Source organism: Phalacrocorax carbo, chromosome 22 (assembly GCF_963921805.1).
Source record: "Phalacrocorax carbo chromosome 22, bPhaCar2.1, whole genome shotgun sequence".
Lineage (NCBI taxonomy): Eukaryota > Metazoa > Chordata > Aves > Suliformes > Phalacrocoracidae > Phalacrocorax > Phalacrocorax carbo.
In genome coordinates this window covers 3,704,615-3,724,771 of record NC_087534.1, presented here as the reverse complement: position 1 = coordinate 3,724,771, position 20,157 = coordinate 3,704,615, and the positions used below count along the sequence as shown (strand labels likewise).

At 46.1% G+C, this 20,157-nt stretch overlaps 1 protein-coding gene across 2 annotated transcripts; it reads right to left on the bottom strand.

The window, feature by feature from the left end:
• Positions 1 to 5,809: 5,809 nt before the first annotated feature.
• Positions 5,810 to 18,390, bottom strand: NIPAL3 (NIPA like domain containing 3). 2 transcript variants are annotated; one of them, XM_064471519.1, is made up of 12 exons: positions 18,296 to 18,390; positions 16,170 to 16,577; positions 14,258 to 14,326; positions 13,988 to 14,159; positions 13,819 to 13,878; positions 12,953 to 13,098; positions 12,067 to 12,163; positions 10,650 to 10,785; positions 9,882 to 9,970; positions 8,312 to 8,375; positions 7,223 to 7,317; positions 5,810 to 6,536 (listed from the first exon to the last, which is right to left on the bottom strand). In XM_064471519.1, the coding sequence occupies exons 2-12, from the start codon at positions 16,266 to 16,268 to the stop codon at positions 6,337 to 6,339; spliced, it is 1,227 nt and encodes a 408-aa protein (XP_064327589.1). In that variant the 5' UTR covers positions 16,269 to 16,577; positions 18,296 to 18,390; the 3' UTR covers positions 5,810 to 6,336. The 2 variants fall into 2 exon arrangements, with proteins under 2 accessions (XP_064327589.1, XP_064327590.1); XM_064471520.1 differs by having other exon boundaries at positions 12,953 to 13,074.
• Between the last annotated feature and the right edge of the window lie 1,767 nt (positions 18,391 to 20,157).

The window sequence follows — 20,157 nt, the reverse complement described above, 5'->3', positions numbered from 1 at the left end:
GCGTGGGGGTCTCCACCGCAAAGCGCACGAAGAGCTTTGGGGAAACGAGCGATGTCTTACACATATCGATCCTTGAGGTGACGGGCTTCCCCTGTCTGCGTGGCCTCGAGGAAAGGCTTCCCTGTGGGAATGTCTGAGCTCAGAGAGATGAGAATTGATTCAAACGCTGCGAATTGCTCCAGGAGCTGTCCCTGAGTTGCAAGCAGAGCCGAGTGCAAAGGACAAAAACCGTGTTTTTAATCAACAGCCTTGAAACACTGTTCGATACGTGACCGAGGGGCACCTCAGGGCGTCCCAGCGGGACGCCGGGGTGACCTTGAAGGCTACAGCCGGAGAAGAGGACGCGGGGCTGGCTCCCCGAGCACGGCCCCTGTGCTGCGGGGCTTTGTGCGTGGCAGACCCCCGCTGCGGCCGGCCCACGCGCGCTGCTAGGGGTGGCCGGGGTTAACCGGCTTTACCTCGCGGTGGGCCTCGGCTGGCGGGCGCGCTCGGGCAGTTGCCGGACGGGAACAGTGGCGGTTTGTGTCTCTCGGGGTAAATCCAGGCTTAATCCAGGGATGAGATGATTTGAGACAGCGGTCATCTGAACTGGGTGATAAATGACTGCTTGTGTACGTTTACATCTAAAGAAAGCACAAACCAATGTCCTTTTTTTGGTTGTATTCAGTTTTCCACAGAAAGCACACAAAGCTCTATTGAATTTCACTGACACATATTTAGTTCAACGGCTTTGTCCTCACTGGGAAAGCCAGAAGACAGTTGTGATTTTTCACATAAATACTGGAATTTTGGTGGTAGAAATGCTTTCTTATAAAGTTTAGGTAAGAGAAAAAAGCTGGTTGTCTTTACCAGGCTTGTAATTTGCATGTCTACAGTGCAGACCTTTCCCTCCTACGAAAACAGGGCATAGCAGAATCCACTTTTAGAAAGGTACGATCAGTCTTACCTGTCCAGATAAGGGATTCTGCAATTCAGATGCAGTGCACATTTAGGTGGAAATTGGTTAGTCTCTATTACTTTAGCCTTTCCGTGCTGCAATCAGATGCTTTATTAATTCAATACCATGTTCTTCCTCCCTAGCCAGCAATATATTCTGTTTTAATAGCACAAACTCCCAACATTTGTGTCTGTTTCAGGGGCACTTTAAATACTCTGTCTTTTGTAATAACACCTCTTTTGTAGCATGCGTTGTTGTAACGATCCTCACATCTGGCTTGATCACCACCTCTTTATATTAGCACTTAACACAGTTGTCTCCAATGTAACACACTAACCCTTAAATGATGTACGTTAACGGAGTATTACCACATTTATCAGAAACTCTGGGGCTTAGGTATGCTGCTTCTGCAAGCATTTGAGAAAGTGCTAGCCAGTGTTTTAGCAGTTGTGTCCAGGGACTTGTACAAAGTGCAGCTTTAACACTGATTTTTTTTTTCTTCCATTTGTGGTTTGGGACCCCAAGAGATACATTTAATTAAGAGTATCCTGAGGGTTATCTTCTGCTTATCCCCCTGGACTAAAACCCATATGGTGAGTGTTAATTAGGTTGGCAAGCATTCGATTAAGCTACATTCCCAGTATTCTAAATTTATTACCGTCTGTATCTCTTAATGGCATTGTTAGGAAATGCCCTTAAGCTGTCTACTCCTGCAATCAAAGGCACGATATCCTGTATCTGAAGGATGGCACCTCCTACAGCGAAACATTCCCAGCTAGTGTTAGAGGTCTTTGCTCTCTCAGAGAGCACGCTGTTGTCTCAATTTCAGTGTTCCGTTGGCAGGCACGCAAAAATCATGAGTCAGGCCACCAATAATACAATGCTTTTGGTTTTGTGATTTGGCTCCTCTGTCATTGTCCCCCCGTCCCCCTTTGGGCTATACTTAGATCACATTTTCAAGCCCTTCTCAGAAATAATGAATGCTAAGGGGTTTTTTTTAGAGCCCTGTAAAACTAAGATTTTTAAAGTAAATCACATGATTCGTAAGTACTTGGAGGCTCATGTGAAATGGCGAGCATTAGTAATGCAGCAGCCCCAGACATGAGTTGTAGCAACCTGCTTTTCATTTACAAGTACCCTTAAAAAAAAAAAGACAGTTCTTTGAATGTACATAATACCCATGGTAGTGAACTAAATTCTGTCTTAACTTCTCTCAAGACATTTATGGCCAATCAAAGCTAAACCAAGAGTATGGAGGCCAGAATTCTATAGGTTTTACCACAATCTTTTATTAGGTTTCATTTCCAAAGGTGTCAACCTAAAAGACGAGTAGAATTAAATAGACATGCAACATCGCTTATGAAAAATTAAGCAGTTGTCCTTATAGTCCAATACTGTAAAGCTTGATTTATTTACACATCTTAATGTGAACAAAAGAACATTGTAGGCAGATCATTTTGTACATTCAGCCAACACAGGAGCTGTATTCCACAGCGTTAAATTACATGTAAGATATACTCTGAGAATGTATTAAGTGCTCTGGTGCATTGAAAAGCCACACAGTGTGGAGGCAATAGATGTCAGTTCACATTTGATAAAGAAGCTAGGAGACAGAGAGTCTAGGAGCTATTCTACCAGTTTAGTAACCGAGACAGCAGTCAGTTGATTTTTGTGCACGCTTTTCCAGCTCTTGATCTGGATTTCACACTTGGAAATCTAAGTATACTCTGCTTTTACAGGGCCCTGCCTCTCTCAGGGTCAGCCCTGGATAAACTGAAGTTTTGACATACACATGTTAAAGTGTGCTGTACACTTGACAGATTATTTTTCACGCTGCAAAAAGGACTAGGATGTGGGATGGGGCTCCTCTCCTTCAAATCTTCATGTGCTGTTTAGCTGTAAATGTTTGCTGCAGTCCCGGGCATGGCCATTGTCACCTCAGACTAACAAATATTCTGTAAAAAGTATAGACTCGAGGGTACAAATAGCCTCCCATTTTCAGTTTGTAAGCTCTGAACTACACAGAAGGTAAGGAGTTGATTTCAGTCCTGAGCTTTACCCTCCCACTGTTAGAAAGAGCACAGAAGTCCTACAGTCGGTTTAAACAGATGTTTGGCTTCTAGGGGCCCCAGTTCATGCCTTCTCAGCACAGAGGTGGCAGCTGTAAAACTGCGCTGAAGAGCAGAAAATAAAATATTTTGGAAGCTTGGGAAAAAGAGCAAGAAAATGGTGAAGTACATAAAATACAAGAAACCCCCACATATTAAAATTCAAGTATTGAACATAGGCAGCAAGCAGGAGCGAGGCGCAGTCTGGCAGTCCTACTACCGCGCTTACGGTGGCTAACACAGACCGGCAAAAATGCAACCCTTACAGCATCAGTGCATAGACTGGAGTCCTACAGCCCAAGGAACACCTCAGGCTCTACTGACGTGGCACAACGGAGTAATCTAAAATCTTGTGATTTATGTGCTGTAGAAACAGACATCGCCTCCCTTGGAGTCCTTTGTCAGGAACTTTCCAAAAGCAAGTCTCGCAGCAGGTAAAGGGAACTGTCATTATTAAATAGAATTATTTAAACACACACACAGACTGTGTAAATAAAACATGGTTATATAAAGCTTTAGAGCAGGACTCTTGCCTTGGGAGTCTTTGAAAGAAAAAGGGCCAAAATAGCACAATAATACAAAAGCTTAGGTTATGGCTGGAGGAAATTTCACTCGGAGCAGGAGAGCCATGTGCTGACAACAGGGGCCTCTGGCAGAGAGGAAGGCCAGGCCAGGAGGCAGGCAGTGCTCAGGCTTCAGGGCTGTGGAGTATCCAGGCAGCTTACTGCAAAAAACCCACTGAATCAGGCCAGAGAGCAGCCCACAGAAGAGAAGTGCAGCAGGGGCTCAGCATCAGGAGTAGCTCTCTCCCCCTGGCAAAGTACTCTGCGTCCATCTCATGATGTCAGGTCCCACGATTCAGAGAAAAACCTAACCAGCCATTTGCTGGCTACGAAGCCTGCGCAGCAGTCAGCTGCAGTTTTTAAATACTATTGAAACACTAAGAAGTGAGAAAACTACGTTCTGTGACACACAGGACCATCCTTACAGGAGGAGTCAGCGGCAAAACATTTAGGTGCTTCTGATTATTTTATACCGCAGCAACATCCATAGTAATGAAACACAGAGAATATTGCCATGTAAAAAGTAGAGTTTGTAGCTATGCGTGGTTTAGCACGGCTTGTTTTAGAACGGTATGTTTCTGTGGTTTCAGACCAGGTCAAAACAGCTACTGCCTCATTGATTAAAAGGGAAGCGATAAGAAAAGCCAGCATTCTTGTGCCCTTCCCATTCAGCCTCCCTGGTACTACTTTGTTTTGTATCGTTAATGAACAAAAGCTGCACATAAATTCACAAACAATTGATTACCGGGGATACAAAGCCAAAGGTAGTAAATCAGTGTCACTGCAACTCCAACAAGATTAATGTTCTGGCAATATTAGCCCATTAACATTGTTATCTTACTTAAACACAAAAGGTATTGAGGGTGAAAGAAAAGCTGTTGTTTCTTGAGGTTTCATAAGCTGTAGTGTACAGGATGCCACTGATAAGATCTGAATTGACAGGCATGCCAAGCTGGTGAAGAAACTTCACTTCTAGGTACCCATACAGCCACTAGGCATCTATGCTTTGCGGGGGGGGAAGGTCATAATTTTTCTAAGCTGCACTAAAATGCCAAGGCAATCTCAAGTATTTCCAGATTAAATTAGTATTCAAGGCTGGCAAAGCAAACATATGCAAAAGAACAGTTCTGTTGTCATATACAATAGCGAGAATCTGGAATAACTATATACAGGTCAGTGGAGTTCTTGGGAATTTTTGGTAGTGGGAACAGAAACTGGCTATGAGTCGATTTAAAAAAAAAAAAAAATGCAGAAAGCCACTGCTGCAAGTCCAAGGTCCTCCCAAACCCCTTGGTATCAGAGTAACCACTTAAAAGTGCACGGAACACAAGCGCTATTCATTTCAAATAAAGTCTTCTAAGGTCGTGGAGACACTCCACTACGCATACAGTGCAAGACACACTGAGCAGACTGAAAATTCTGTTTCCCAGCTAAACAACTGCTTTTGGAGAAGATGATGATAATCAAAGTGCCAGTACAACTTGCATATCCAGGAAGTGTTGTACTTTGTCCTTTTCACTTGACAAGTTCCCCCCCCTTGTGTCTGTTCTCCCTTTGTATCAGCTTCTAGCCATCTCTTGGAAGCTGGAAAGATAAATATCATGAGTACACAATGATCCATTATTCTTACAGTCCTCACTGAGAGCTGGACTGTGCATACTTCTTTTTTCTTCTTAGGTCATTCACAATATTAGACCAGTATCTTTTTTTAAAGAAAAAAAAAAAAAAGAGGAGGGGGGACCCCAGCCTAAAACACCTAGACTGAGCTATTTAACTAAGGAGTGTCAATACATTTAAGCATTTAAGTCCACTAAACAAGGTTGGGAATCCTGCCTCAACCACAAAGAAAATAAAAGCAATAGAGAATTAAGACCTCATCAAGAACTACAAAAAATTCCCACCAGATACCAGTCACATTCTATTCTCGTTTCTTCTTCTTCTCGTACTTAGTGTTCCCTCTGAACCACTTAATCCAACTTGAAGCTCCTGCTCTGAAACCAGAGAACTGGCAAGTAATCTTTGTTCTAAGCCGCCATGGAATCCAGTGGTGCTACAAAAATAATTCACATACTCAGTGCATATGTTCAACACTAGTCAGAGAATAGTTGTATGGGAAGTGCCCAAGATTCGCCTTTTGAAGGAATAAAGTATCTTGCTTACTCTGACCAAATATGCTGCTCTAAAAACAGTAAGTTTCAGTATTCACACTTGAAAACAGTTACATTTTATTGCCATGTTAAGGTAGTTTGGTGGTTACACTAGAGACATGAGGATTTACAACTTCTCTGGAAATCCATCACAGTCTCTATATAAGAAAGATTAAATCCTGCCCCCCGTTCTCTGTGAGCAACTCCTGAAAACTTCTGTTTGGAGATAAACCCACTCCCAGCAGGACTAAAAATTGCACAGTCACTTCTTTTCCCACAGCTCTGCATTTTCACAGCGTCCACTATCTCATCAGTTTCATACTGCCATGGTACTGCACTCACCATTTCACACTTCCAGACAGCAGCCTTCAATGGAGAACTGTGATTTACTTCTTGCCAAGGCAAATGCTTTCAACTTCCCAGCTATAGAGAGTTGTTTATTTTAATAATCAGCCTTGAAATTTAAGTTGGAGATGAGCTTTAAACTATATCAAGGTTGGCTTTACATTTGCTTATATTTTAACGGGCAAATAAATAAAATTCATACTTCTGATGATTCAGAGCAGTTCCGTAAAGGTCACTCACTCCTTTTTGCTGTGCTCCAGCACCCGGTAGGGTGGAGCAGAGACTCCTTTGGAACCATGTTGCTCCTGCACAATCGGCAATGTAGCTGGAGTATAAATTTCCGGCATGGTGTCGTTGTTCTCTAGGGCACCGTAGGAAAAAGAAGCTTTGAGGTCAGGCTGAACAGCAATCCCTTTATCATGCATGTTCTGCATGCCTGAAAAGAGCAAAGACAGAGATTAAATGCTTAGGAACAAAAGTGCATTCTTCCTGCACTCTGTTAAATCAGCAAATGATGTAGTCTCAGGGTTTGTGATACGTGGCTCATCAGTTCCTTCAGTGTTAAATGAAAGACATAATGTTTTTCTGCTTAGCGCTAAAGCAGCTAATGGAGAAATAGGCATCAAGGGAATGAGGGATGGCAGCCAGTTATTTATCAAGCGCTGCATCTTTCCTACAGCTCACCAGAAAGAGTTTAGCTATACTTCCCAAAAGCAGTTCCTGCTCCCCTGGCCTCCACCTCTTGCAACACACCTCAGTCTTCCCCAAAAATCAGTTCTTCCTGCTGGATGAAGACCAAGCCCAGTCCCAAGCAAACGCTCAAAACTAGCTCTGCTTCCCAGACAGCAGCCAGCTGGACAAGGCTGTGCTGGCAAAATCTGACATCCCCCCGGTGTCAGGGGACACAGAATAAGCGCATCCAAGCAGCATATCACCTCTTCTCTGCTCCGTGTAAAACAGGCACGTACCCCTCACAAGGCATAAACAAATGTGAGAAGGAAACACTAGAATAAACCACAGCCACCTGATATATCCCGAGAGTTAACAGGGCCTAAAGCTTGAGCTTTCACTGTGAAACCCAACACTTAAAAGTGGAAGAGTGATAAACCACTGTATTTTTACCTGGCATAGCATCCATTGATATGTAAGGTTCAAATGGAACAGATTTCTTCCTATTTCTTGTGATCAGGAAGACACCTAGAAATGCTATGAGACACCTGCGAGAGAAGACAAGGTCTACTGAGATAACTATGAAAAGGGAGAGCTTCTGAGTGCCTATCATGTAGCATCATAAAGAGTTCAGAACGGGAAGAGAAAGAACTGTGAAGTCAGAATCACAGGGAACTGTCTCAGCTGAATAACCCTCTTCAACAGTATCAAAATCCCCCTAGCGATCAGAACACTTTCACCTTTTCTTTATCAAATGGCAGGAAAAGTTTTCACGTTAATTAATTAATCTTGACTAACTAAAGGGGAAAGGAAGCATATCAAAACTTGGTTTTCTTTGATGAAATTCCAGGATTTAGCAGCCTGACCTTTGAAAGTCCCATCAGTAAACACTTTAACAACTGTCGATCTTGATTTTTACAGTATGTTGACAGAGAAAGGCACAGTTCATAACATTAATCTCCCAACTGTTTTTTTCTGTACTAACCTGAAAGGCATTTCAGAACGGCCCCTGCTTATGGAGAGCTAATCACATCAAGACACTGTACTAGGACTAAATACTGAGTTACACAGCAAACGTTTTACTGATCATATCTGCAGTGCGTGAGTGCCCATGCCCTAGGAAATGGGACTCCAGAAGTCCAGTCAGTTCAGTGAAGGCTCAGAGCAAAACCTGAAATAGATTCCCTGGAGATGGCTTCTTTTGGTTATTCTGCAATTCTTCTAGATTCAGGAGCAGGTAGCTTGAAAAACAGCCAATATGCTTCAACACCCAAGCTGATCTCCAGTACAGTCAGCAAGGGATTTAGTGTTTGATGGTGTACAATTATGCATAACCTAAGTGTTATACAGTTCCTCTAGAGCATCCGTCGTCACTCAGACAAGACCACGGTCTGCTCCAACAGAGGAAGTGCTTTCAGTTTGTCCTCTCCACGAATGTATGTACCTCCAATATATATATACAGACAGACATGTATTTTTAAAATTTTAGTCATATGAAGAAATACTTTCTAGTTTTCTATCAAGGAAACTTTAAACACTTACCCAAGCGCAAACATGCATATATGGAGAACATCTTCACCGGTGAAGTCCAAGTAAAAGGTTGCTCCTTTAAAAGGAAAAAATTCATGGCATCTTTCTTCCAGGCTTACCTGAGCAATTAGTGCTACATCTCCAGCACTAGTCCCTCCAGAAACCGAATCATGTAAGATTCCTATTTTTGTAGTCAGCACCTTTGGTTTTTTTACAATCTTAAAACAGAAGAAGGTGGCCTGATTTCTATTTTAATACAATTTATTGACAAATCTTTTAGAATTTCACTACCAAAATAGTTATACCGGTGTAACTAATACAGGTGCAAGTAAATGTGTACAGCAGCATGGCAACTAGTACAAATTTTTCCATATTGGGGTAGGGGGTTGCAAAGGAAACGTTGCTGAACTATTGCATGTCACTGTGCTAATAAAGCCTGAGCCAAATTCTCACCACGCAGCAGTGGTTACCACATAAACAAGAGACACTCTATTTCTGAAGTCTGAATGACAAACCAAATCGGATCTCTCCAACTACAACAGGGCACAAACTCTTGACCCCAAACAAGTTTATACAGCTCAAACTTCTGACAAGCGTCCTTGCTGCCCTGGATGTCAAGAGGATGTGCATTCCGGCTCCTATTCTTTACATTTCTAATTGTAGTAAAGTAAATAAAGCTGATAAATCTGAGAGCAGCATACGGCTTAGAACATGGCAGGAAATAAACATTAGCCAAAGAATAGGCTATACTCTCTCATGACACTGAAGAGGAGCATTAAAAGGCAATGTGTAATTTACGGGGGAGGCTATTGCCCTGCTACACCTAGAGAAGCATTACACAGACAGCATCCAGCACGGTCAGGCAGATGCACTTTCACCGGGGGTTTTAGGTTTTTTTTTTGTTTGGTTGGTTAGTTGGTTTTTTTCCCCCACCAGTTTTGCTGCATGTCTAAGCAAGGAGAACAAAACCACTAAAAGGCTGCTCCTTAGGTTTGAAGCCTACAGGGTTTAAAATCCTCTTTGTTTATGCAGACAAAGCTTTTCCTGTCTGGGCAAGGGCTGAAATTGGGGTCAAGTGTTCAGAAAGAAGAGTGCCTATACAGCTGTGAGCGGCTGCGCTCTACGTACAAGGCAAACAAGACTATCAGGAAGAGAACTGTAACACCTTTGGACAGAGGAGGCAAAATACGTTTATACGCTGCATCACATTTATAACAAAATCTAGAGAGAGCTACATGAGAAATTTTAGCTGTATATTCAAGTTGCACATATAAGAGCATGCATCACCCTCTTCTACACGCTCGCATGGTATGAGTAATCCAGTCTCAAACGTAAGTTCCCATGCACTTTAAACAAAGTGACAGAACTTAATGGAGAATTTTAACAGTCTAATGGGATAATTCACAGTTTTTGAAAGGAAAAAGAAACAAAGCCAGCTGCATTAGAGAGATGACAAGGAAATATAAGTCATCATCTGGGTGAGTGTTCACCTTCCTCACCTGTAAGTGAGGATTGTTTTTCAAAAATCTTTTGCCCGCCCTTCCTTTAGAAGGGCCCACCACACTGTTTCGTGCACTGTTACCTGCTGTGATTGCGACTGTTGTGGACAGGATGTAGCCGATGCTGGCAATCTGAGACGAGTCATACAGCTGTGAGGCTTGAGCTAGAAACCTGCAATACAATGACAGACAGATTTGGGAAAGATGCTCAACTTGTACAGCAGTTATTACGGACTAGTATAGGTCTCCTTCTTTTTGGAAACACCTTTCAAAAACAATGCATAAATTTAAGAAAATGTATTCTCTTTCTCACTAAACCTGCAGCACCCTCTGTGGAATTAATATAAATGACAGAGAAATAAGCCCTATGGCTGTACTGACGAAAGGCGCTGAAATTACTACCAGTGACCTTAGGGCCAGAACATCACTCACGTTTTGAATAGCTTTTTATCCCTGCTGCTACCGGCTTTTTATGTTATTCCAAGTGCAGAGGGAAAAACAAATAGACGCATCATCAACAACACTGATTCTGCACTCTGATTTTAGCCAGTTCACAGATACTGTATTTGATTTGCCACCATTTCATTCCTAACATTGTTTTGCAAATACTTGAATGATGCATAAATTTGGGATTAAAATTACTTGGCAATGTCACTACATGGAAAAGAACAGAACACCACCATCTCAGGCTCCTGTGACACGGAGCGCAGGGCAGGGCACAGGGCCCTCTTGAGGACAGGGCACAGAAGAGAATCGGTAATTTTTCTCCTAAAATTTAATCAGCATTCTTGGAATGGATAACAAACAGCCCACTGATTACTTATCTACTAAAAAGAGAGTGAATGACTTACGTTGCTTGAAAGATCGCTGTAGCAATCATGCACACCAACATGATATAAAATATAGGGTAGTCGAGTTGTAAGTTTCCTTGTATCGAGACAACAATCATGCCTGCCACAGCCTTCACTGTCACAGCAGTCATGGAGCCTGTGAATGTTTACCAAGACTCAGCTGAAGCACCGACACATGCTCAATGGGACACGAACGCTGCACAGTTGCTCTACGCACAACAAACAAACGCAAGATCTACAGAACTTGAACTCTCCTTTTGCCACGGCAAACAAGGGGTGCAAAGTGCATATTTTGTCCCCAGCTCTACCAGTTTTATTCCCAACAACTTCACCGCAGTGACCTTCAATAAATCACTTAACCTTTCTGTATCATGGTCCCCTTCTCTACAGGACTGGGAGCATTTACTGGTTTGGGTTTTTTTAAGTGGTTAAACAGTGGTGTGCAATTCCGTGATGGAAGGATACAAATTTTCATTTCTGATGCCATATTGGCTTGGTTAATAAAGCTAAGGAAATTTTCAAAACAAGAAACAGAAAGAGCCTACTTCCTTTCCATTTCTTGAAAGCACAAGTCAGGGCCATTCAGAATTAGGATAATTGCTTTGTCTATGATTCACGCAGCCTCTGAGGCATCAGCTACTGAAATCCAGCTGCAAACAGTTAAAAAAAAACAAAAAAAAACCCAGACAGACAAGACACTGCAGTGACTGAAGTTGCATAAATAGCAAAAATTGAGGCCTGTGACATAGATTCAACAGCACGTCAGACTGCGTCACTGCCTGGCTATTAGTCACCCTTTTTAAAGTTTAATTGATCACAGTTTCTTAAAAAAAACAGATTACTGTGGAGAAAGGTACAAATGAAATCATGGCCTTTCCAAAGTCACTGTAGGATCCCGCTGTAGGCTATGAGGATGTCAAAAACATCAGTTGACCCCATGCCCAGGGGCTCTCCCAATTGAAATAGGGACATACTGGCACGGCAGAGTATTTATCATTTCTTTAGCCACACAGCAAATCTTCCCAGAGCCAAGAAGATTCTTGTAGGTCAAATGATCTCCTTCATCCACTGAATCAGCTCTCCTTGTCCACTGAATAGATAAGATATTGTATCATGCTCTGCTTGCACAGATTAAAATTAAGAACACTAATAAATAACTTGCACATTCTGTATTTGGCAGATTTGTCCTTATGGGAGATAAGTCTTAATTATTCAAAGGTCATTTGCCAAGATCCTAAACATCACTGCGAGATATCAGCTTCATCTAATTGGAAGTAACATTTCTGGAGTAGATTGGTGCACTTTATGGCATTAATTAGGTCAATATAATTCCCTATAACCCACAGACGCCTCTGTTTACTGTGGTTTACTGTTATAAGCCAGAGTTAGGAGGTCTTACAAATCCATACTAACTTACCCAGCAAAGCTACCAGCAGAAGAATAACTACAATGTAGTTCACGTTTTTCTCCTTGTAAAAATATAGTAGCAGGCAGAATACGATGATCTCCACGAGCTACAAAACATAGAAATAAGAATATTAAAAGATGCGGGGTGTACGGGGTTGGCAGTAAATGGGATTCTGAGCCTGTCAAACATTAGAATTACACAAAAGGGCAAACCAAAGGAAAATGAGGATCCTACACAATTATAGATCAAATTTAGCATGATCTTCAGTTCTAAATAGACGAGATATTCAATAGCTTCTTGCAGAACAGGAAACATGGGACACTTTTATGTTACATTCATGGTAAAGCAGCAGATCAAATACTCCTGACTGAATATTCACTCAGAGGTCGCAGCCTACTTTCCGTAACGTGGTTCTTTCAGTTATCCCTGCAGCACACATCTTATTGAATAGCCACACTTCCCTCCATTAAAAAGCGATAGATTTCATAAGATTTTCAGTGAGAGATTGATGGCTCCAGAGAAGGTCAGTCTAGAAAAAGCCCAGGTGCAAGCACAGTATTTGGACACCTCTGGAGGAGCTGCTCTCGGCTGCCATCAGTACCACTGCCACAGGCTGAAGCCAACAGGTCAGGGAGAAGGCAAGCATTTCCAAATCTTTTCAGGTAAAGGTATTTAGGTCCTAACAGAATAATTCAGAGCAAGAATGGGAGGGTTCCAAATTGTGCATGCAGGTGTCCACAGGCAATGTGGAACTGACGCCGGGAAAAGCTGGCATAGATTCATTAGCAAGTCCAAGGAATATTGCTAGTAACCGTAAGGGAAGATAATGCTTGAAATGAAACTCCCAGTCAGGCAGATAGCAGAAAACTGTCCCACATTTTATGGGCCATCTTACCATATACAACAGAAATGGCCAGCTCACTAAATGCCTAGTGATATTTTCTCCTGTCATCTTCTCATGACTATTAGGTCCAAATGTTATCAGCAGATAAGTTCCAACAATTGCCAAACCACAGCCTACAAAGGACAAAACATAGCGTCCTTTGGCAACCAAAGGACAAAACAAACAAAAAAAAAAGAGAGAGGACAAAGTTAGTGGGTTAGTGTGGATGCCTGGAATTGATATCGCACATGCACAGTGACCATTAATGACATCATGCACATTGCTCTGGATGACTCATTCCTCTGCCCTTCATGCTCCGCTTTCAAAATATTAGAACCAAGAAAACCCCAGGCAATGTATGGGCTGTGAGTTGAGGAAAAAAAAAGGTCATACCAGGTAGCATCTGCTAAACAAAGAGGAGCTACAAGATCTATATCTGGGGCTTACGCTGCCTGGCACTGCCCACGGCCCGTTCTCTAGGAAATGGAAGAATGAACGCCGCTGTTCTGCAAACGCTTGTGCACGTAAGAAATTCAGCTGATTCAGTTGTGCCTATACTATTGCAGAGTCAAGGCCTTAGGCTGCACCTTCAGCCCAGAGAACCACGACTCTCAGATCCTCCAAGCACCATTTCCATGTATTTCTAAAATCTGTGAGATTCAGATGATTTGGCACAAGTCAGAAAAAAACCCAAAAATCCATTTTTATGGATTTTTATGGATCATCAAACAGTGGATGAGATGACGCATTCCTTTGAAGAGGTACTGTAGCTAACGGAGGTCTTGCCACCCCTCTAATTATGACTCTTGAGAGGCCATTCTCTGTGTTGAATGGCTTGTGAACAGAGAGGAAAAATGAAAAGGAACTGTGGAACTTACTCAAAAAATCCTTGGGCTTCCATTTTTCTTTAATAAATATAATTCCTATGATTGCACTAGCTACAAAAGAAGGAGAGAGAAACAGTGAGTTATGTAGCAGCCCAATGATCAGCAACCTCACACTGGAACGTGCTCAGACTCGCACAGTCATTGTCTCCTTCCCCCTTACCTATAACAGACACTGCACTGAGTGGCACAATCAGTGAAAGAGGAGCAAAGGCATAAGAGGAAAACACTCCCAGTTCGCCCAGCATCAGCAGAAACAGCCCACACCACCATGTCTTCGTTTTGAAGTAGGCTCGGAGGTCTTTGGAACCTGCCAGTCGGATGTGGCTGTATTTCTGGGAAAGAAAATAAAGGCAAAGAATCTTTGGCGTGCTTGATGCTTTTTAATGGAGGAGGCTTGAGGCATGATCAATATTTGCTTCATGATACTCACCTGAAGGTTGAGTGCAATACTGATAACAAGATGCCCAAAAATAGCTAGTAATGCACCAATCAAGTTCTCCTGTAAAAACAAAGTAAATGCACAGATATTAAATTTAGCCACTGGACCCTGAAGGAAGTTGGAGCTTTTTGCACGATCTGGAAGACAGCAGACTTTTAAAACAGTTCCTGTATCAGTAAAAAGTCTGTTTAATTTTCCCCCTTTCTACATGATCCAGGGCAATTCAGGTAAGTTCCTTGTGGCTGTGTTCCAAATCTGTGAAACTCAGGTGAAAGATAACCCTTCCTCAACAGACACTTTCTGCAAGAGACTTAAATTAGCATGCATATATTTGCATTCTTTGCAGTTTCTCAGAGGGGAAGAGGTAGAGCTAAACACAACGACGCATTCACTCATCCTTCCCTTTGAAAAACTCTGTCCATGAGGATGTTTATTGCCCTGCAATTCAGCAGAGGATGGATCAGGAACCTCTGCATTCTGCGGGTCACATCTTAAGAACTCTCCTGCTCTTCTCCACTTAGAACATCTGCAGGTTCAGTAGTTAATTTAGCCCGTTTGATGAGGCAGCCCAATTATCACAGATTTTATGCTGTTATTTATATGAACCAGTTATTCCAAAGTAATAGGCAACTGGTAGAAGCTCCTAGCAAGCTCCCAACCCCTTCTACGTTAGCATTCCCAGCTCACCAATAATTCTCACGGTCTAAAGACAACATTTGAAATAAAAAAAAGGATGTAAAGCAGGCTGAATCACAAAGGAAACTTATATTAAGGGTGAACAGAAGAGCCCCAGGCTAAGCCAGGCCATTTAGCATTTGTGTTCTTCCAACAACTGTGTAAATCTCATTAGATGTCATTAACACTTTCCATTTCAGTGCTGGTCTCCAAGACACAGTCTAGCACTTACTTTGATTGATTTGGGATAACCGAGCTCACATTCACAGTCCTCCCTTAAGAGTAAATATACTATTCCTGATTTTCTCATACATAGTAAGACAAGGACTTTAAGATTTCAAGTTTTATCAGTAGAAGAAAAATCTCTTTATCAGGATATATGTCAATAAGATTCACCCAAGCAGCTTTGTTCAAAAACACCTGAGAGATCTTCCCACAACAGACAGTATGTGGGCAGGAAAACGTCACTGTGGGATCACAGACGTAGCCAGAGAAGCTCAGCACAGTTTACTGGTTCAGTGACCAACTTCAGTTTAGAAGACATGGAGGAGACAGTGCCCCAGCTGAAAAGCCCTGAAGTGCTGCACAGGTTTGGGATCCTCTTCGGGACCGTGACAGCTTCCAAGCCAACGTCAGTCTGGTCAACTTTTGAAACGCACCTAGGACTGCGTTCTCAGCAAAGTACATTTCCCAGCGAAAAAAAAAAACCCTTCTTGCTGGGATCTTCTGAGCACCTTCAGAATCAGGGATGCAGAGGATTTGGGAACAGCTCCATTCCCAGTTGGAGAATAAGGAGAAACTACAACAGCATGTCCTACCTCAGCTGCAGGCTCTTTGCTTGGCTGGGCTGACCCACCTGAAACTCAGTTTTTGTATGTATGTAGTGCTTGAGCATACAGCAGACCAGAACATCTGGTCTCAGTTACTGCTGTACGGGTTAGTCTGAAAAGGCACCTAGCAGAATTTATTGCATCTAGCCACCTTTAGTCATCCACAACTTTTAACTGCCAGTCCTTTCTCCACTTTATCTAGCTCTTCAAGACACAGAATTTCTCCTTCTTTCTCTCATTGCTTATATACCCAGCATATAATACACCGGGGCCTCCAGGCATGGCTAAATACAAAGACTGTGCATTTTCTGAAAAAAAAGTAACCGAAATGCAGTGGCAAAATACAGCTTACTTGGCTAGCTAGGGCCTTCTAGGGATAGACTGGGTAGAAATCTGACCTTGTAAGAAAAGGAGTCAGTGTGCGGCTGCACAGAAACTGCTGCTGTGGCCAACGGGAGTTGCTGAAGTTGCAGATTTGGACTGTTGCCTCCTTCCATTTTGGTTGATTGGAGTGTTTGCTTTCCAGCCTCTCTGATGCTGGAACTTTTCTCTAGAGAAGAGCCTTGGACCCTGCTGGAACCACCTTATCTGTAACTTGGTACCACTTCCTCCCATCCATCCTGTCTTGCTTGGACAAGCAACTACTACTTCAGCGAAGCGCAAAAAAAGTTATCTGTTTCTCTGCTGCTTTTCTTCCCCCACCAGGCTACGCTGAGATAGGGTAGGCACCGTAGGCAGAAGTGCAGATAAGCCAGTATTTCCAGCGAGTCAGTGGGGCAGCAAGGTTATATTCCTCCAAGGTGACACTAAGGAAAAAAAAATATATGTAGAATTAGGTCAAATGAACTCAATGGTCCAACACCTGCAATGAAATCCTGCTGAAGGGCCATCCACAGAAAACGCCCAGGAATCAGACTAACAGCTGCACATCTCAGCAGAGAAAGTAGAGTTTAAATGCCTTCTCACAAAGTCTCACACGCACAGACTCACACAGACCTCGCTTTACAAGAGCTCGCAAACTAGCCTGGCCCTAAAGGTGACATATTCAGCCGGCATTTAATATCAGGCCTTGCCATATCCAAAGGTCTTATCAAAAAGTCTCTGAAGTCCTCCAAGCCCTGCTTTTCATTTCTCTACTGCCTGTGTACCTCTGTGGCTTGTTCACAGCATTACATTAGTCACGCCATCGCCACGTGCTGGGGATGACAGCGCTGCTCTTTACGCAGACAGAGGTCATTTCAGTGTAATCGCTGTGAGCAGAGTTTGGAGGCTAAATTCCTTAAAGCCAGACTCATTGTAGGTGTCTGGAAAGCACCGCACACAGCAAGCCCATCTGAGGTCCCTGCACGCTGTGATGGCTCCTTTCACCAAAGACCTCAAGGGGCATCAGCAACCCTGAGCAACGGACATTGGTGAAAAGACCCCTTTGTACAGAGGGGGATTCTGGTATACGGATATTAAAATCATAGAATCGTTAAGGTTGGAAAAGACCTCTAGGATCATCAAGTCTAACCACCAACCCAACACCCCTAGGCCTCCTAAACCATGTCCCCAAGTGCCACGTCTGCATGTCTTTTAAACACCTCCAGGGACGGTGACTCCCCCACCTCTCTGGGCAGCCTGTGCCAGGGCCTGACCACTCCTGCAGTGAATACATTTCCCCTAATCTCCAACCTAAACCTCCCCTGACGCAGCTTGAGGCCATTTCCTCTCACCTGTCACTGGTGACTTGGGAGCAGAGACCAGCCCCCCCCTCACTCCAGCCCCTCTCAGGCAGCTGCAGAGAGCGAGAAGGGCTCCCCTCAGCCTCCTCTTCTCCAGGCTAAACCCCCCCAGCTCCCTCAGCCGCCCCCCAGCACACTTGTGCTCCAGACCCTGCCCCAGCCCCGCTGCCCTTCTCTGGACACGCTCCAGCCCCTCAAGGTCCTTCTTGTCCCGAGGGGCCCAAACCTGAGCCCAGCATTCGAGGTGGGGCCTCCCCAGGGCCGAGCACAGGGGCCCCATCCCTGCCCGGCTCCTGCTGGCCATCTGATATCCCTTACAACATTCAAGTGACATGTCCCTGTTGCTCTGCTCAAAGACTGCCCGAAGCGGTGCAGGCTGAGCATCTCTTCGACTCAGACCCCAGACAACTGGCCCGTGGTCACATCCTGAGGTGGCAGGACCCATCCCACTCTCAGGCCACGAACAGGCCACGAACCTCTCAGCCAACCTTGGCCTGCGAGGGACTTCTGTAACTCGCGGACTGCCCCAGTGCCTCCAGCGTGGGGGACACAGGGGCAGCATGGCAGCCTGGCCGCCGAAGGGCAAAACCACACCGTTGTGAGGGGAGGTGAAGGACAAAGCTCCCCACATCGTGAGGAAACGCTGCCCGGGCGGAGCCGAGCCTGGCTGAGGGCAGGGGCTGTCCCCAGGCCGCCCTCCCCGGGTCAGCCCGCCCCGCCCCGCCTAGCCCAGCCCAGCCCCGCAGCCGGACCCCTCCAGGAATCCCGCACGGCCGAGGGGGGCGGCCCCACTCACTCACCTGCTACCTCAGGGAGCGCCCCCCGCCCCACCGCTCCGCGCCACGGCCCGGCCCTCCCGTCCTCCAACTTCGGGTCCCGGCCCAGCACCGCCTTCCGTTCCTGCCCGCTCCCTCCCATTTGCCGCCAGTCCTGTCAGTCCGGGGCCGGGCCCTGGCTGCCGGCAGGGATTGGCTTGCCTGCCGGGGGCGGGGCACAGCCCAGCCTATGGGCTGAGACGGTCCGAGGGGATGGGCTCTGAGGGGGCGGGCGGGAGGAAGGGGCCGGGTTCCGCCGCTCTGGTCCTCGGGGAAAGAGCGGTGGCCCAGGCGGAGTGGACCATCCCCGGCGCGGGGCTCCAGGGACAACCGCGGCACCCTACCTTCACCCGGTGGGGTCTGGCCGGCCTCCGCCACCGCTCGCCCCGTAAGCGTGGCTGCTGCCCGCCCCGGCGAGGAGGGTACCCCGGGTAGTGCCACCCCCCCCGCCAGAGCCACCTTAAGCCGCGAAACGAGGCTGCTTCGAGCCACCTTAACCAACCGCGCGCACGCGGCTCTGAGAGTTCCCCTGTGATTGGGCGCCTGCCGGAGGGCTCAAAGTAACAGGCACAGTGATTGGAGGAGAACTAAGTTGGTCGTTGTCACAGCAACCAGCCGTACGCCTTTCCCGGCCGCAGTACGGCCGAGGGCCGGCGCGTCCCGAGGCGCAGGGGCAGGGACCGGCAGGCACAGGCCGCGCCCGGCGCTGCCTCACCCGGTCAGGCACCCGCCATTTCCAGCCTGCACCCCGCTACCTCACGGGGCGCGCTGACGCCGTTCTCGGCACGCATCGCGTCATCGCCGGGCGGGGCGCCTCCGTGACGTTCCTTCCTGTCGCTCCACACCGGGGGCGGGGAGGGGGGTGTTTCCTCAGGCCCTCTCTCCGGGATGGCGGCCGTGCCCTCCCGGCGCGCCGCCGTGGTCCCGCGGGCAGGCAGCGGTGGCCGCAGCAAGCGGGACCGCAGCCCTTCACCGAGTCACTCGTGGAGAGCAGAAATGTTATGGCTGAGCCTTTTCATTGCTGTAGAAAGGCAACGCAGCCCTCCCAGCCTCCGCCCGTCCCCTGCACGTTAACGGTCTGACCGAACTGCTTTAGAAACAAAACGGCGGTGCTACCCAGGGTGGCAGCTCTGTAACGGGGATACTGGCCTTCCCACAGGTGCTCATGGATCGAATCACAGAATGCCCTGAGCTGGAAGGGACCCACAAGGACCATCGAGCCCAGCTCCCGTCCCTGCCCAGGACACCCCAAATTCACACCATGGCTCTGAGGGCCTTGGCCAAGTGCTTCTGGAACATCGCCGGGCTGGTGCCGTGATGCCTCCCTGGGGAGCCTGTGCCAGGGCTCCACCACCCTCGGGGGGAAGGACCTTCTCCTAATGCCCAGCCTAGCCCTCCCCTGGCACATCTCCCTGCCATCCCCTCGGGGCCTGGCGTTGGTCACCAGAGAGCAGAGACCAGCCCTGCCCCTCCTCCTGCCCTCGGGACGGGGCTGCAGAGGCCATGAGGCTGCCCTCGGCCTCCTCTGCTCCAGCTGAACAGACCCAGGGACTTCAGCCGCTCCTCGCACGGTTTCACCTCTAAACCCTTCCCCACTCCGTGGCCCTAGAATGTCTTTGATGCCCTTCGATGTTCTGGAGCATGAGGTGTATGAAGCAGAAACACACCACTTGGTGCCACGTAGTGAGCGGGAACAGCACTGACAACAATCATTTCACAGCTGAAGGAGGAGAACCCCAACCATGCTAAGGTTTCGTTCAAAGCATGGCAAGGGTTTGTTAATGAAACCAATCAGTCCTGAACAACTTATATCCACAGCCAGTGAAACGTGTTTCAGGTCCAAAATT

Excerpts from the sequence above, each read along its gene's own strand:
- NIPAL3 (XM_064471519.1), bottom strand. The coding sequence starts at position 16,268 with ATGGAAGGAGGCAACAGTCCAAATCTGCAACTTCAGCAACTCCCGTTG. Across the intron at positions 14,327-16,169 it reads CTGACTCCTTTTCTTACAAG|GAGAACTTGATTGGTGCATT; the intron begins GTCAGATTTCTA and ends TTGTTTTTACAG. Across the intron at positions 9,971-10,649 it reads ACAGCGATCTTTCAAGCAAC|GTTTCTAGCTCAAGCCTCAC; the intron begins GTAAGTCATTCA and ends ATTGTATTGCAG.